The sequence below is a fragment of the Rhipicephalus microplus genome, chromosome 6 (genome assembly GCF_043290135.1).
Source record: "Rhipicephalus microplus isolate Deutch F79 chromosome 6, USDA_Rmic, whole genome shotgun sequence".
Taxonomy (NCBI): domain Eukaryota; kingdom Metazoa; phylum Arthropoda; class Arachnida; order Ixodida; family Ixodidae; genus Rhipicephalus; species Rhipicephalus microplus.
In genome coordinates this window covers 31,363,541-31,380,274 of record NC_134705.1, presented here as the reverse complement: position 1 = coordinate 31,380,274, position 16,734 = coordinate 31,363,541, and the positions used below count along the sequence as shown (strand labels likewise).

Genomic DNA, 16,734 nt, shown 5'->3' with positions numbered 1-16,734 from the left:
TCTTCATTGTGCAGGGTATTCTTGGATTCACTGCTGTATCAACCACTGCTCATGAACCACACACTAACCGTCGTTTTTGCGATGTGCGCATGTGTGCCATCAGCGTCAACATGGCACTTCCTACCTCATAGTTATCTCCAGATGCAATCCTGCTCCCAGCGACCCCTTTCGAAAGAAGCCTAGTGACGTCATCGGTGGACGCACATATAAAAGAGGCACTGCAGAAATTCATCTTCTGTGGGCACGGTGGACCCGGAACTGCCATGGCACTGACTAGAGCCCTGTTTTTCATTGTGCAAGTTGGTCCGAATACGAGTTTCTTGCAAAGTGATTATCGTGGTACTGTGGTCCTGCCGGGCCTACGGCGATGTCTAGCTATAGCTTATGAGTGTCTATTTGTGTGCAAACTGCTGCGTTGCGGCGATGTTGAAGTTAATCCTGGTCCTACTCAGACCAAAATGCTTAAGCAGTTAGTTGATGGGCAGGCTGCGCTTCGTAATGATATGCAGGCACGCACTGTAAACGCATTTCATAAAAACAAAGAAGCTGGTTCTAGAGCTTCACGATATCACCCAGACCCAGACCACTAAAACAACAGATAATCCTCCAACAAGAAACGATAGTTTGCAATCCATTGAACGTATTATTACATTTCAGGCTCAAAAGCTAACAGATCTCGAGGATCGCAGGCGGCGTTCGAACATAATATACCATGTGATACCCGAACTTCCAAACGAGACAGAAGATAAACTGAAAGATAGAGTAGTCAAGGGTGTATTTAATGACAAACTAAATGTACAGTGTCAATCCCTTGGTCATATTCATAGGCTAGGCAGGCAAGGTGACCAGCGACCCATAATTTTATATCTTCAGAATATCAATGAAAAGAAAAAAATACCGTAATTACTCGAATCTAACGCGCACCTTTTTTCCGGTTAAGCGAGTTCATAAATCGCATGCGCGTTAGAATCAAGTACGAAAAAAAAAATGAATACGGTCATTCTATTGCCATCGGCACTTCCAAAATGGCCGCCCCCTACGTGCGTCGGCATGGCACGTCGGCCATTTCTGCCTATGTTTTTCTCATGTGCGGCACTTCGTACGTGTGCTGAAGGGTTCGTCATCTTGTAGTGCATTAGCATCAACAGCATGGAAGGGCCGACTCCAAAAACTCGAGTGCACCACGGTGCCGCTTTTAAAAGAAAAGTCATCGCGTGTGCAGAAACGGACGGAAATCGGGCCGCATCGCGGTCGTTCGGAGTTCCCGAAACGTGCATGCGGGACTGGCGGAAACAAAAGCAGAAGATTGTTGACAGCAAAGCTTCACGCAAAGGCTTCAGTGGAGCACAGCAGGGTCAGTTTTTGCAAATTAAAGAGCTGCTCGGCGAGTATGTGCTTATGCAGTGAGCGGCACAGCGGCCCAAGGCAATAGAACTGCTCCAAGTCCGGGCTATGCAATTAGCCTTAGAAAAAGGTCTAATGCGGAGCCAGTTTAAAGCGAGCAGGTGCTGGCTAACTAACTTTATGAAGAGGAAAGGCTTTTCCCTCCGAAGGGGAGCGGGCATACGCGAAAAGTTTTGCGGAGGAGTACGATGAAAAGCCTCACAGTTTTCAGAGGTTCGTCCTAAACTTGCGGCACAACAACGGCTACCTGCTTGGGCAAATCGGAAATGCCGATCAGACGCCTCTTTACTTCGACATGCCTGGCACCACAACCGTCGAGAAGAAGGGGGCGAAGCAAGTTCGCGTGCTGACATCGGTCTGCGGTAAAACTACAGTGACGGCAATGCTCCGTTACACGTCAGATGGGCACAAGCTTCGCCCGTACCTCATATTTAAATGGAAGACGCTCCCGAAATGAGCCGTTTTTTCTAGTGGTGAGATCGTGCGGGCCAGCGAGAAAAATGGATGCGCGTTGCAATCGATGTCTTACGTTTTTTTTTTTTTTCCGTCGTGGAAATCGGGTGCCTGTTACAATCAAGGGCGCGGTAGAATCGAGTAAATACGGTACTTCAGAATGCTAAAAAATTGAAGGGAACTAACATTTTCATTCAAAACGACTATTCGCAATCCACATTAAAGAAGTGCAAACTTATGTGGAAAAGTGCAAGAAATGATAAGCTTCAAAAGAAAATGTCACTTATACACAACAAACTCAAGGTAGACAAGCTTATCTATTTTTGGGATGAATCACAAAATAATCACGTACAGGCTGCGCAAGGCTCTCTCGGCAAACAGAAGCATGAAATAACGTATATAGGTGAAATAAGCATCTGCGAATAATTAATGTTAACGCTCGAAGTGTCTCAAATAAAACAACTTCGCTTGAGATAATGTTACTTCAACATGACCCTCATATTACAATTATTACTGAGACTTGGCTTTGCGAGGGAATGGGCGACCAAGATGTGTTTCCCCCTTGCTACAATGTTTATCGAGTAGATAGATCTTCTAGGGGAGGGGTGTGGCAGTCCTAGTTAACGATCAGGTTGAAGCTGTTCTGGAAATAATACCCTCGTTGGAATGCCTGTGCATTAAGGTATCGCTTTGGGGCTATAGCTTTGTACGTTTCGCAGTTTATAGGCCCCCTGACGCCGCCCCTGAATTTTTGCATGAATTATCCTGTATTATGAATAAATACTTGAGTAGCAAGGTTATTCTTGTAGGTGACTTTAATTTGCCTGGTATAGACTGGGTGTACCTTGACTCTGGGCTTCATTACAACTGAAATGTTAACATACTTTTTGATATCATGTTGACCTGCGATCTCGCGCAAGCTGTAGTTGAACCTACTTGCGTGCAAGGTTCTTCCTCCGCTTTAGACCTGGTATTCTTTGCTCGCAAATTTGTTGGATTCACGGTGGTTGTCGAGCCCGGGCTATCAGATCACTATCTTGTTTATATTTCCTTGCTGCTTACTTCCTGTAGAAAAACCGATAAATCATGTGCCCATTCTGTCAAAGATTATTATCGCGCAAATGATGCATGTGTGATTTATTACTTAGAAAACTGCTTAACTGATTTTCATAAGAATAATGTGAACATACTTTGGACTCGCTTCAAAGATATACATCATTTTTGTCTAAACAAATTCATACCAAATAAAAAAAACGAGTACACAAGCAAACACCATGGATCAATCGTAACATTATTCATATGAAGCGCAAAATTAAGCGATCAAAGGAGGCACATGAGCAGCCAAACTTGATATCGAAATTACAAAACGAGCTCGCACTTGCGGTGCATATTTCAAAGGACTATTACTTTACCATGTCCCTGTCCAGTTTCATTAAAAATGATCCAAGTAAGTTTTGGAATTACATTGCCGAGAATAAAAAACCAATATCACAAATGGCAGTGAATGGATAGATGGTTACTGATAAGGCACAACTTGCAAATCACTTTAATAAGTTTTTTCACGGTGTTTTTTCTAATTCTAGTGATTGTTTTCCCAACTGTACAGTGCCGCAACTTTCTGATGCAAGTTTTGCATCGGAACCGGGTGTACTTGCTATGTTGCTAAACCTCAAACCCGAAAATTCTAGTGGACCTCACAATATCCCTAATTCATTTCTTCGTAGATATGCGGTAACTTCATCAAAATTTCTTGTTATAATATTTCATACGTCACTGTTATTGTCAGAATTACCGAGTGACTGGAGGACAGCCCGCATTGCACCAATTCATATAAAGGAAGATCGTCTTCTCGTTCAAAATTACATCCTAATTCCCTAACCTTGTCATGCTGCAAACTTATTGAATATATAATCCCAAACAGCATAACTACATATTTAGAGATGCATTCTGTTTTAACTAAGTATCAGCATGGGTTTAGGAGGGGGAATTCGACTGTCACACAGCTGATCACTGTTGTTCATTCTTCTACATCAGCTCTTGACATAATTTTTCTAGACTTCCGAAAAGCTTTTGACACTGTCCCTCACGATAAATTAGTTCTGAAGCTTGTAAACGCAGGAATCCCAGGATTGTTAATTTCTTGGGTTGCTGCATATCTAACAAAGCGGCATCGATTCGTGGAAATTAACGGTGAAAAATCGGCCTCACTTGCAGTCACATCAGGTGTGCCGCAGGGCAGTGTCCTCGGCCCTCTCCTTTTTATTATATACATCAACGACATTGTTAAGACGGTTGAAGGTGGTGTCCAGATTCGATTATTTGCCGATGATTGTGTGCTTTTTAAAGACATTAATTCTACAAATGATCAAATTAGCTTATATAATAGTTTAAATAATATTCTTGAATGGTGCATGCACTGGGGAATGACACTAAACACAGACAAAAGCGTACTAATGCGAATGACACATAAGAAATCACCTTTGCTTCATACGCATAAATTAAGTTCATCCCCCCCGAATGAAGTAACCGAATACAAGTATCTAGGTGTCACCTTTAACAATGTGTTAACATGGAATGACCACATCAGTAAAACTTGCTCCTCAGCCGTCAGAAATTAATGCCTCCTGAGGCACAACTTAAAAAAGCACCTTCCGACGTAAAACTGCTATGCTATAACACCTTAATCACAACCAAACTAAAATATGCATGTATTGTTTGGGATCCGTACACAAAAACTAATATCAATAGCCTCGAGAGAGTGCAGCGAAAGGCAGTTAGATTTATATTTAACAAATTCTCAAGACAGGACTCACCCACAGAACTTATGAATGCTAACCGCATTGAACCACTCGATATGAGAAGACAGAAACACAGAATGAAATTTCTCAAACTAGTTTACACGAACAATGCACCCCAAGACTCATCATTATATCTGTCGCCCCTATTAACCCAAACCACTCGTCACCATAGACAAGATGCATTAACACCCTACTTCGCGAGAACGAATACATTTAAAAATGCTTTTTTCCTTCGTACAATAACTGAAGGGAATTGCGTGATCGAATTGACACCAAAATGCTCATTATTATTAATTTGTTTGTATAGTATTTTGCCAAACGTATTGACTATTTCTGTATTAGTGTTCCTGTTTCATTTATTTTTTGTTTTCAACATTTTCACTGTTGTACCATTTTATTTGCCCTTTCTGCTAGGACTACGTCTTTGCAGTAATTGATAAATAAATAAAGAAATAAAAAACAGTCTGAAACAATCGTGAAGTTTCTAAGCAGTGCGGTATGACCTGCGACAAGAGGTGGCAACAGTTCCTTGGATGAAACCCAATCACATCAGAAATAAAGCAACAAGTTTTCTTGGAAATATACACATAATATGTGGCAGAAAGTGCAATTCTATTTCACCCAGGCGAGTTAGAAACCATTTCCACAGAAATGTGCAAGTTTGTTTAACAGCTAAAGAAGGTTGCTTCTAAGGTTCTTTTGCAACCAGAAAGGGCTCAAGTAATGACCGACAGGTAAAACTTATTTGCAAACTTCATGACACGGTGCTAGAATCATTTACTCAGCGTGAATTTGTAAAGCTAAGAAGAAACATTATGAGGGTGAACAGGTCCTCAAGGACAAGCATACAGCAGCACAGATTTGAAAGAAAATTCACATAATGTTTGAGTTCAGATTAGGAGAAAATTTCTCATTGAGAACTCCATGTAATAACACTGAGCACATAACAGTACATGCATATAAATGAAGCAAGTATAAATATTAATTAGTTTGTGGTATGAAGTAAGCTAATCAAAGCTGACGAGCCTTTGCCCTGACTCGGTGTACCTTTTCCCTTCAGGAACAGCCTCTTCAGTTGCCTCAACAACCTTTCTTATGCACTCCTCCTTGGGGCCCCTGAGCTTGGCTTGTCTTTCCTCACTTGGCAAGCTCTTCTCGTTGGACAGCAGGCTCTCTGGCAGGGTTTCACTGTCCGATTCTTCACTTTGCGATGAAACTTCTTTCTCATCCTGTTGATGCTCGTGTGTCCTGCGAAGTATCAAAAGTTTTCTATACTCATCATTGCTTGCTTGAAAGTTTTGGTAATTGGCTAGCACAAAAAATGTGCTTCTTCGTGCAATGCCACAACCCCGCAACGCTTGTTTGGAGTCAAAACACTGACCTTAAGAGAACACTTTGTTGGGTGAAACAACCTCTTTCTTGCCCCCATTTCCCACCCCCGGTGCTGCGTAGCAAACAGGATGCTAATATCTGGTTAACCTCCCGGCCTTCCTCTTCATCAATCTCTCCTTGTTGGGCCAGCTGGTAACATTCACAATTGATTTTATAAGGCACTAAAGAGCAAAACAATTTTTCTCGTATTAGCGAAGTACAATTTCATAATCGTGAAAACACCACTCTCTTCACAACACGACACTTAGTAAGCGAGAAACGTGCAAGAAGAAAGTGCGAGTGGCGACACCTCCTTGAGATTCCCACACTAAACACAGTGACGTCAAAAATTTTGAAGGCACCTACTAGGTCCGATTGTATCCCGGGGAATGCTCACTTCAAACATTTAGAAGTCATTGACGCTTTGGTAAACAGAGCAGCAGGAACTACTATAATTTCACATTCCCTCCTCAAGTTTTGTTATCACCCAGTTTTACTGTCAGTGATTCTCACAGCAAACCGTGCCTGCAATGTTGAAGAAGTTTCAGGACTGCAGTTAAGATTTTGTCAAGATTATGCCCCCTACGCGTACATTACAGGCAGGGTTCGCGCTGAGCAGCATAGCGTCGAGTGTCGTGGCTGGGCTCCTTCTGTACGTGATGTTCACATAAAACACAGCCGTCCAAGAAACGAAGCAGATGACGCTCTACAGGCTGTTGTATAGAAGGAGCCCGGCCATGACGCTCGATGCCATGTTACCCAACATTAGCGACGAATAAAACATTGATGTGACTGTCTACTTCTTGAGCACCGAAAAAGCTCGACAACTCGCCCGCCTCCACATAAACCAACAGACCACCGACAGCCACCGTTACAATTTTCAAAGAAGTTTCGTGGAATACCAGCTTGGTGACAGTGTATGGGTGTGGACGCTGATACACCGTGGGCTCATTGAAAAACTTCTGCGATGCTACTTTTGACTGTACACGGTAGTTCGACGTCTCCGTACACTCGACTACGAGGTTGTTCTCGACGGCGTTACGAACTCTCAACGATGCCGTGTACAACCTGAAATATTCCATGTCGTGCACCTCAAGCCATTTCAAGCGCAAATCTTAGGACTGTATTTCATTGTTGCTGTGCTTTATTGTTTGTACTTATTGTTTATTTTCTTACTTCATTATTATACTCTCGTCTTTTCTTAAAGCATCCAGACAATGCCTTTTTCAGACGGCGCAAAGCCACATTCCTTTCTCAAGATTTCTTATTACACCATTACATTGTATGTAATTCTCAGCGCAAACTGCGCCTGCAGTGTTCGAGAAGCTTCAGAACTGCAGTAGATCATTATTTTTTAAATTACGCCCCCTTCGCGAACATTACAGATTATTCTAAAACCTACCTCGCTGCTAACGATAATGCCAGATCATTCTCTGCACGTATATAAATGCCAACGCGCCTCACCACTTGTCAGTTGATCGACGGCCAACACTCCGTTCGCTGCTATCAGTGCCAGTGTGTATCACTGTATTTTAATTATTCGTTGACAGGCCAAATTTCAGCTGAATAAACAGTTTAATCTTGGACAAACAGTGTACTCCCTTCGTCGATGTGACAATATGAGCTTGGTGCCCATGCAGTGCACTTCCTTAGGTTTCGTAGTAGTGAAGCTGCATGTCTTTTTTTTTTTTCCGAGCCAGTTCTCAGTTACAGAATCCTGCTACAGTGATTCCTTAGAATCCCAGTTTTAAGATTCTTAATATACGTACACGATTTCTCAGTACTATTACAGTGCAGTGCCTCAGGCTTACATTACGAGTCATCACAAATTGCCTTAACATTTGGAGAACGTCTTTCCCCCATGTCATTACATAGGTGGATTCCCTCTGGTGCAGTAAAAATAGTAAATACATGTGTCATTATTATCACCATCATTACCAGACTGTATGCCCACTGCAGGACAAAGGCCTCTCCCATGTTTTGCCAATCAACTCGGTCCTGTGCTTGGTGCTGGCACTTTATACCCACAAACTTTCTAATCTCATCCGCCCACCTAACTTTATGTCTCCCTTTCATCTGCTTGCATTCTTTTCAATACAGTCTGCTATCTTTAATGACCAGCCATTATCTTTCCTTCGCAGTAAGTGCCTCGCCCATGACCATTTCTTCTTGATTTCGACTACAATCTCCTTACCACCGGTTTGTTCCCTGACACACTCTGTTCTTTTCTTGTCCCATAGGGTTACACCTATCATTTTCCTTTCCATTGATAGCTGCATCATCCTCAGCTTGAGTTGAACCCTCTTTGTAATCCTCCAAGTTTTTGCTTCGGAGGTAAGTATCGGCAAGACAGCTGTTATATACCTTCCTCTTTAGAGACAGTGACAATATACTAGTCATGATTTAAGAATGCTTACCAAATGTGCTCCACCCCATTTTTATTCTAGTTACTTCAGTCTTGTGGTTCGGCTCCATGGTTACCACCTGTCCTAAGTAGACGTACATATGTATTCAATAACAAATTGCATCAGTAGCACAGGTCTGTACTGTTAGAGGCTCTCCCGCCGCCATCTCGAACTTTGGTCAGGCACCGAGCAAAGGTCCCCTTTCCATTCCAGTGCAAATATATTTCACCATAGGGAAGTGGGGGAGGAGAAACTTGCTTGGATTTCACGGCCGGAATTTTCACGATCTGTGGATGCCCCATCCGAATATACCACAACAAACAGCAAAATGGGGTGCTCACTATTACCACGGCCCCAGCATTTCAATGCAGAAATTGGTGTGCTATTATTTTCAAGCCTGTCAGAGTTACTGGTGGCATTTTTTTTACGGACTAAGCGACTTCTGCAACAAACACAATAGTGTGCCATGTACTCTATATGTTGACAGTATCCAGGGCTGTACTAAGGAAATTTTTCGAAGGGTGTTAATGAGTAAAATGACCAATTTCAGTAACTGGTAAAGTGTGAAGGCACGTAAATGCTTAAGTATCACACAAAAAGTTAAAGCATGAAAAAATTTTAGCCGTGGTCAAACCCACTCAATTTCCCACTAGTTATGGCTCTGATAGTATTGCTTAAATAATTACACCACCTGTGTGGATTGTCATAAAATAAGGCAGTAATTAAAATTGGCATAAAATTTGACACCGTAATTCCTTTCACACTACTTTCAATACAGGCAAATGTAAATCACACATCACACTTTAAACTAATACATCACTTTCAAGCAATCTCAGAACGCCCCACAGGCGCGTAGAGCACTATGGGAAAAGTGTGTACGCCGAGCGAAGCGGCAGCTGTCGCGGTGCACATGCTGCTTGGTGGAACCGTGTGAGCACGAAACGAAAAAAAAAAATGTGTCGCCACTTGTTGGGTATTAAAAAATCCTGAACATTAGATATGTCTAAGCGCACCTGCATGTATCTCTGCACATGAAATGTAAAAGGAATAACGCAGCCCGTGTGGGTATCACAGGGCGGATGAACTGGGCGGCAAGTGGTTGCTTACTACAATATTGTGCACTGATACATGTAGTCAAAACGTGCCATCGTGGAGTTTGAAGTGGAACACTAATTCATATTTATTCAAACATTTACTGTTCACGAGGTGCTATGAATACCTTTGTGGAGTGATTGGTTTATTAATTGCAAACTGGGAGAAGTTTTACAGAATGATTTGATTTTTATTGACAATTTATGCACGGTAAAAAAACAGTGAGCCCATTCTAAACGTGTTTAAGGACAAAAGAATTGAACTAGAATCCGCTTGCGAGGTACCTTGCTAGGATAATTTGCGGTTTCATAATATTTGCTTTGTCCCTATGGAGCATGTTTACTGGCTATATAGTATTGCACATTCACTGAAACTGGTGTTGAACTTCATGTTGGCGCATTTCAATATAATTCAAAAAGAAATTATGATGTCATGCTTACGCTCAGCATTAAAGAAAAAATGTCAAAAGTTCAGCAGATCCCACGTACCTGGAAATCGACGTTATGCGAAGCATGCGGACGAAAGGTGACTGTGTTGCAATTTTTTTTTATGGAGCGACACGTCATGAAATGACGCTAAATATATGTACAAGTGTTGCACGCACAGACATATGTTCAAGAGTTGCTGATGTTTATATAACCAGTTGTTTGCACTTGCACAACGATGCCAACTGGAACATGCGTATTAGCAACACCGGAAGCTGATATGGAGCGCTTATGCTCGCGAAGATGCTGGCTCTGGACACTGCTACATAAATCAACATCAGCGGCAGGCACCCAACCAAAATTTACGTTAACCTGACGTGATGGCCGTATCAAAGGAGTGCATATGTAATGTTTAGAAAATTGGGTAGGCACCACTGCAACCACTATTGACGCTTCACGAAGATTAGCGTCTATTTGAACAGTATTTCCGAGACCTTTCGTAGATCTGTGGTAGAATGCTTGAATACCCCGCAAGATGCTTGGGTTCGATTCTTGCTGGGAAGAGGAGGAGGAATAAACTTGATTATAAGAAACCAGCAGATTTAGGTGGCCGGGCCTAAGCCTCTAATGAGGGGACGTCCGCACATGCTGTGGGATTGCCCAGCACGGTACAGATGCACTAACCCCACGACCCTTTCGTCGAAGCTCCATGAAGCTCTGCGGAGCCCCGCTCTTTATGACCAAAGCTGGGGGACCCAGCACGCCCGTGCGGCAGCGTCTTGCTGGGACCCTGAAATTTATTATTTGCATTCGTCAGGGGGTCAACGCTGCCTATGTCAAGTTTTTCTTAACACTGAGATTTATTCTATGCCTTCGTTGGGTCGACGCTATTGATGTCGGGTATTCCTCAACACTCACGTGTTAAAATTGCCCCGGTGGGTTCTCGTCGTTCCTGGGTAGATACTAAGTGTCAATAACATGTGGCACATACTCGCATACCAGCGGCATATACCCGCCCGTGGGTATGTGCCACTGTCTGGTGGGAAGTGTTTGATGACATGTGCGACGGGATTGTGACATTATTCATATTGTTATGAGATAATGTCCCACAAAAGTGCTTAGACAGGCGCGGAGAAAGACGACGTGATTTCGGTGTAGGGTGATTTTGGTGCACTCGTTCTCCATCTTGGCTTGCGCGTTGGCGCTGTGTAAATACATCTTCAAATGCTTAGTTTCGCGTGTACCTTCACGTAACATTTTGGTGGAAGATGCTGGGTTACAACGCACGACGGAATAACGAAGCGGGCGCCTAGTCGCTGCTTCCGACATGTCCATCGGCAGCAACGCTTCGTCAACTGCCGCGCCCAATGCATCTACGACGCCGACCTCGCCTGTTTTCCTTGTGGCCGCTCTAACCTTCGATCCCGGCAACTTTTCGGGAACGGAAGGCGAGAAAGTGGATGAGTGGCTTAAACTCTATGAGCTCGTCAGCAAAAACCATAAGTGGGACCCAACCTTGATGCTGGAAAACATCATCTTTTATTTGCAAGGAACGGCCAAGGCATGATTTAATAACAATGTAGACGCGATCACGAGCTGGGACGTATGCGAAAACAAGTTACGCGAGTTGTTTGGTCGATCTGCCCGCTGCAAGCAGGCCGATAGGAAAGAACTTGGCACACGTGTTCAGACGTCCACGGAGTCCTACCTGGCGTATATACAAGATGTGCTGACCCTTTGCCGTAAAATTGACCGAACCATGGCTGATGCAAACAAGATAGCGCACGTGCTCAAGGGCATCGCAGACGATGCATTTAACCTCCTTGTGTGCAGAGGCTGTTCTACCGTGCAAGATGTTATCTCGGAGTGCCAACGCTTTCAAGAGGTTAAAAGCCGTCGCATTGCCCCCCACTTTATGCGCCTTCCCAAAACTGCTGCGATGTCAACTTGCGAGGATCTTCGTATTGCGACCCAGCTTAATTCACACTCCGGTGACATCGCGAGAATCGTATGCCACGAAATCGAGGCCATATCACCCGCACCCTTGAGAGCAGTACCACCGAGTGATCCTCATGCGACCATTTCGCTAATACAGACCGTTCTTCGCCAAGAACTAGCCAACACGGGTATTCACACGGTCTGTTCTGTGCACCGTTCCGACGCTGTCAGTTCATCTACCTCCAGCCACCCACAGCATTATCGCCACCCTCCTCCACGTAACAGTGACCCAAGTGCATGGAGGAGGCCTGATGACAGGCCGATATGCTTTTGATGTGAACGAGTGAGACACATTTCCCGCCATTCGAAGCACGTGGGCCTCACCGCATCGGGCAAACTCAAGCTTCTCCAACCTCCACTCACCAGCCCATCTCTATAGCCAGGAACTACCACGGCGTGATGGCTCAGCTAGTTACGACCCGACCACTACGACCACTGCCTAGTACACTCGCTCACCTTCAGCTCGACGTAGATTTTCCCAGTCTCCACCGCCACCCCGTTCTCCATCCCCATCCTCTACCCTGCGGTTTTCTTCGGAAAACTAACGGCTGCAGCTCCTGGAGGTGACGCTGCAGATACGACTTGCTCTCCAATTCCTCTGTTGACGCTGCCGACCCATCAGAACCTGATCGACATTGAAGTGGACGGTTTATCTGTTAAAGCGTTGGTGGAAACCTGCGCCTATATTTCTTTGATGAGCTTGCACATTCGTAACCGCTTAAAGAAAGTCCTCACTCCAGCTCCTTCACGCAGTGTTCATGTTGCTGATGGTGGTACGGCTTCTGTTATTGGCGTCTGTACTGCACGCGTCACTATCACCGGCCGTCAAACTTCAGTTCTCTTCACTGTTATCTATCACTGCACCAATGATGTGATCCTTGGTCTTGACTTTTTGTCCACTCATTCCGCCACCATCGACTGCTCAGCTGGTACTGTGCAACTTGACCTACCGTATTCGATTGATCCGCCCAGTCCACCCTAAGCTCGTATGTGCTCTGCTGAGCATGTCCGTTTGTCACAGCAAACTGTGACCTGCATTACTGTAATGCCCTCACCACCTGTATCCGATAGCAACTATGTGCTCGTGCCCATCACATCCATTCTTTTGACTCACAGTGTTACCTTACAACACACTGTTATTCAGTTACGTGCAAACCGCGCCTTGATTCCTGCGCTCAACTTTGCTCTGGGTCCACAAGTACTCCCGCTTGGAATTGCCCTCGCCATGCTGACTCCCTCTGACGAATGCATCATCTCAGCTCTGTCTTCGAACGATGCTGGACACTGTAGCTACACGCATGCTCGATCTTCGCACGCAAGCCTGTCTGCTGATGTTAAGAAAACGATCGCGTCAGAACTTTTGCCTCATCAAGCTGACTCACTCCTTCACGTCCTTGAGTCATACTGGGACGTATTTGACTTTTGTGATCATCCGCTAGGTCAAACCACTGCTGTAAAGCACTGCATTGACACCGGCGACGCCTCCCCTGTCCATCAACGTCCATACCGCGTATCTTCAAGCGAGCGTCACATAATTCAAGCAGAAGTCGACAAAATGCTCACCAGAGACATAATTGAGCCATCACGTAGTCCATGGGCTTCACCTGTAGTTCTTGGCAATTCTGTGTTGACTACCGACATCTGAACAAGATTACTAAAAAGGACGTCTACCCGCTACCGCGCATAGACGACGCCCTGGATTGTCTTCACGGCGCTAAATATTTTTCGTCCATTGATCTAAGATCAGGGTACTGGCAAATTGCTGTCGACGACATGAATTGCGAAAAGACCGCTTTCGTCACGCCCGATGGTCTTTACCAGTTTGAGGTCATGCCCTTCGGGTTAGGCAATGCTCCAGCCACCTTCAAACGGATGATAGACTCTCTTTTGTGTGGGTTCAAATGGTCGATTTGTCTATGTTACCTTGACGACGTTATCGTCTTTTCTTTGACCTTTGAGACCCACCTTGAACGCATATCCTCAATACTGGCTGTTTTTCACAATGCCGGTTTCCAACTGAACTCGTCAAAGTGCCACTTCGGACGCCAGCAACTAACAATGTTGGGCCACCTTGTCGATTCGTCTGGTGTACGCCCGGATCCTGATGAAGTGCGAGCCGTGCGGAACTTCCCCATTCCGACCTGCACCAAGGAAGTCCGCAGCTTTCTCGGTCTGTGCTCGTACTTTCGACATTTTGTGAACAACTATGCGGAAGTAGCCCGTCCTCTCACAAACTTACTCAGAAAAGATGTCTCATTCACATGGGGTGCTGCGCAGGCTACGGCGTTCTCTACACTAATTGCATTGCTAACAGAACCACCTGTTCTGGCCCATTTTGACAATGCCGCCCCTACAGAAGTCCGCACCGATGCCAGTGGCCACGGAATTGGAGCTGTTTTGGTCCATCATCAAAGCGGCTGCACCCGCGTTATCGCCTATGCCAGCCATCTCCTCTCGCAGGCGGAAAGGAATTACTCAATCACCGAAAGAAATTCCCTTGCTCTCGTTTGGGCAGTTGCAAAATTTCGGCCCTATTTACACGGTCGTCATTTCACCGTCACAACCGACCACCACACACTTTGCTGGCTCGCATCCTTGAAGGACCCTACTGGGCGCCTTGGTCGATGGGCATTACGACTCCAAGAGTATAACTACTCGGTGCCCTACAAATCTGGCCGCTTACACCATGACGCTGACTGCTTATCTCGGAATCCAGTGGACCCACCTGAGGCATTCGATGAAGCGCCATGTGTCCTGTCTCTCTCCGCTTTAAGCAACATCCGTGAGGAACAGCGCCGAGACCCTGTCTTACGTAGCATCATCGAGAAGCTATCGCTCGGTCCGCAGCTATGTCGCCTCATGCGACCAGAGTCAACGCCGAAAAAAACCTTCGGTAAGCCCTGCTGGGTTCCTCCAACAGCTTGACATTGCCTTTGATCCATTCTTTCGACTTGGTCTTGACCTCCTAGGCCCTTTCCCTGCATCCACTTCTGGCAATAAGTGGATAGCTGTTGCGACGGATCACACAACCCGGTACGCCATTGCATGGGCCCTACCAACCAGCTGTGCCACGGACGTTGCCGATTTTCTCCTGCACGACGTCATACTTCATCATGGCGCACCACGCCAACTCGTCACAGAATGTGGGCGCTATTTCCTTTCCAGAGTTATCGATGACCTGCTTCGCTCCTGCGAGACAAAACAAATTTACGACAGCCTACCACCCGCAAACTTACGGACTGACTGAGCGATTCAACTGGACTTTAACCGATATGCTCGCCATGTACGTGTCGTCCGACCACCAGGACTGGGACGTTGCATTGCCTTTCGTTATGTTTGCCTATAATTCTTCACGCCACGATGCAGCTGGTTTTTCACCTTTCTATCTCGTGTTTGGCCGTGATCCAACTTTACCGTTTGACACCATCTTTCACACAGCCGTCGACTCGACGACCGAATACGCCCGGGATGCTATCACCAGAGCTCGACAAGCCCGAGAAGTTGCCCGCCCGTCAGCGCCTCTTAGCATCACAAGATCAGCAGCGGCAGCGTTACAACTCCTATCATCGCCAAGTTTCTTTTACTCCGGGTTCTCTTGTGCTATTGTGGACTCCGACCAGGCGCGTTGGACTTTCTGAAAAACTGCTTTCCCGCTACTCAGGACCCTACCACGTATTGCCCCAGGTGACAGATGTGACCTGCGAGATAGCCCCACTCGAGTCTTCCTCCTCCTCCCCTTCACTATTTACAGACATTGTTCATGTATCTCGCCTTAAGCTTTACCACTCGGCAACAACATAGAAAGCACCGAGACGGTGCTTCAGCTCCTGGGGGTTATGTTATCAGACAATGTCCCACAAAAGCGGTTAGACAGGCATGGAGAAAGACGACGTGATTTCGGTGTAGGGCACAGCACTTGTTCTCCATCTTGGCTTGCGCGTTGGCGCTGTGTAAATACTTCTTCAAACGTTTATTTTCGCATGTACCTTCACGTAACAATATTTTCACCAGCGCGTCATATTCAACAGACCATCTTATCCCCCCATGCTAATTTTCGTTCACGACAAGTGAAGGGGGTGACCTTGAGGGGACCCAAAGGTAAGAGGCGAGGCGAGGCGAGGCGAGGCGAGGCGAGGCTAGGCGAGGCGAGGCGAGGCGAGGCGAGGCGAGGCGAGGCTAGGCTAGGCTAGGCTAGGCTAGGCTAGGCTAGGCTAGGCTAGGCTAGGCTAGGCTAGATTAGATTAGATTAGATAGACAGACAGACAGACAGACAGACAGACAGACAGACAGACAGACAGACAGACAGACAGACAGACAGACAGACAGACAGACAGATAGATAGATAGATAGATAGATAGATAGATAGATAGATAGATAGATAGATAGATAGATAGATAGATAGATAGATAGATAGATAGATAGATAGATAGATAGATAGATAGATAGATAGATCTATCTATCTATCTATCTTATCTAATCTAATCTAGCCCTTTTTGGCAACCAGATCTTTTTTTTTTCATTTATGCTGAAGACGTACTGGCGTTTAAAGACAATAAGACTGAAGCTCCTGATCTGCCCGGCTAGTTCAACGGCGGGCCGATAGAAAAAGTATACAGGCCGTCACTGCTAAGTACCCCAGTTAATAAAAAAATCACGCAGATACCGCGCCTTGCCAAGTTCACTTGATCTGAGAAGCGCTGGCACAGGGTTAACAAAAAGCTAAAGCATGAGGCATGCGCGCTTGTCGTGATGGCTGCTGTGGCCTACCCACTTTTCCCATGAGCACTT

The 16,734-nt window shown here is 45.4% G+C and overlaps 1 protein-coding gene across 1 annotated transcript in view; it reads right to left on the bottom strand.

The window, feature by feature from the left end:
- LOC119167688 (nuclear exosome regulator NRDE2) overlaps positions 1 to 16,734 on the bottom strand; it is a 370,836-nt gene that overhangs the window by 295,909 nt on the left and 58,193 nt on the right. Inside the window, exon 3 of the mRNA XM_037419210.2 lies at positions 5,703 to 5,903. Coding sequence (XP_037275107.2) covers positions 5,703 to 5,903 — 201 coding nt within the window. The remainder of the gene's footprint in view (positions 1 to 5,702; positions 5,904 to 16,734) is intronic.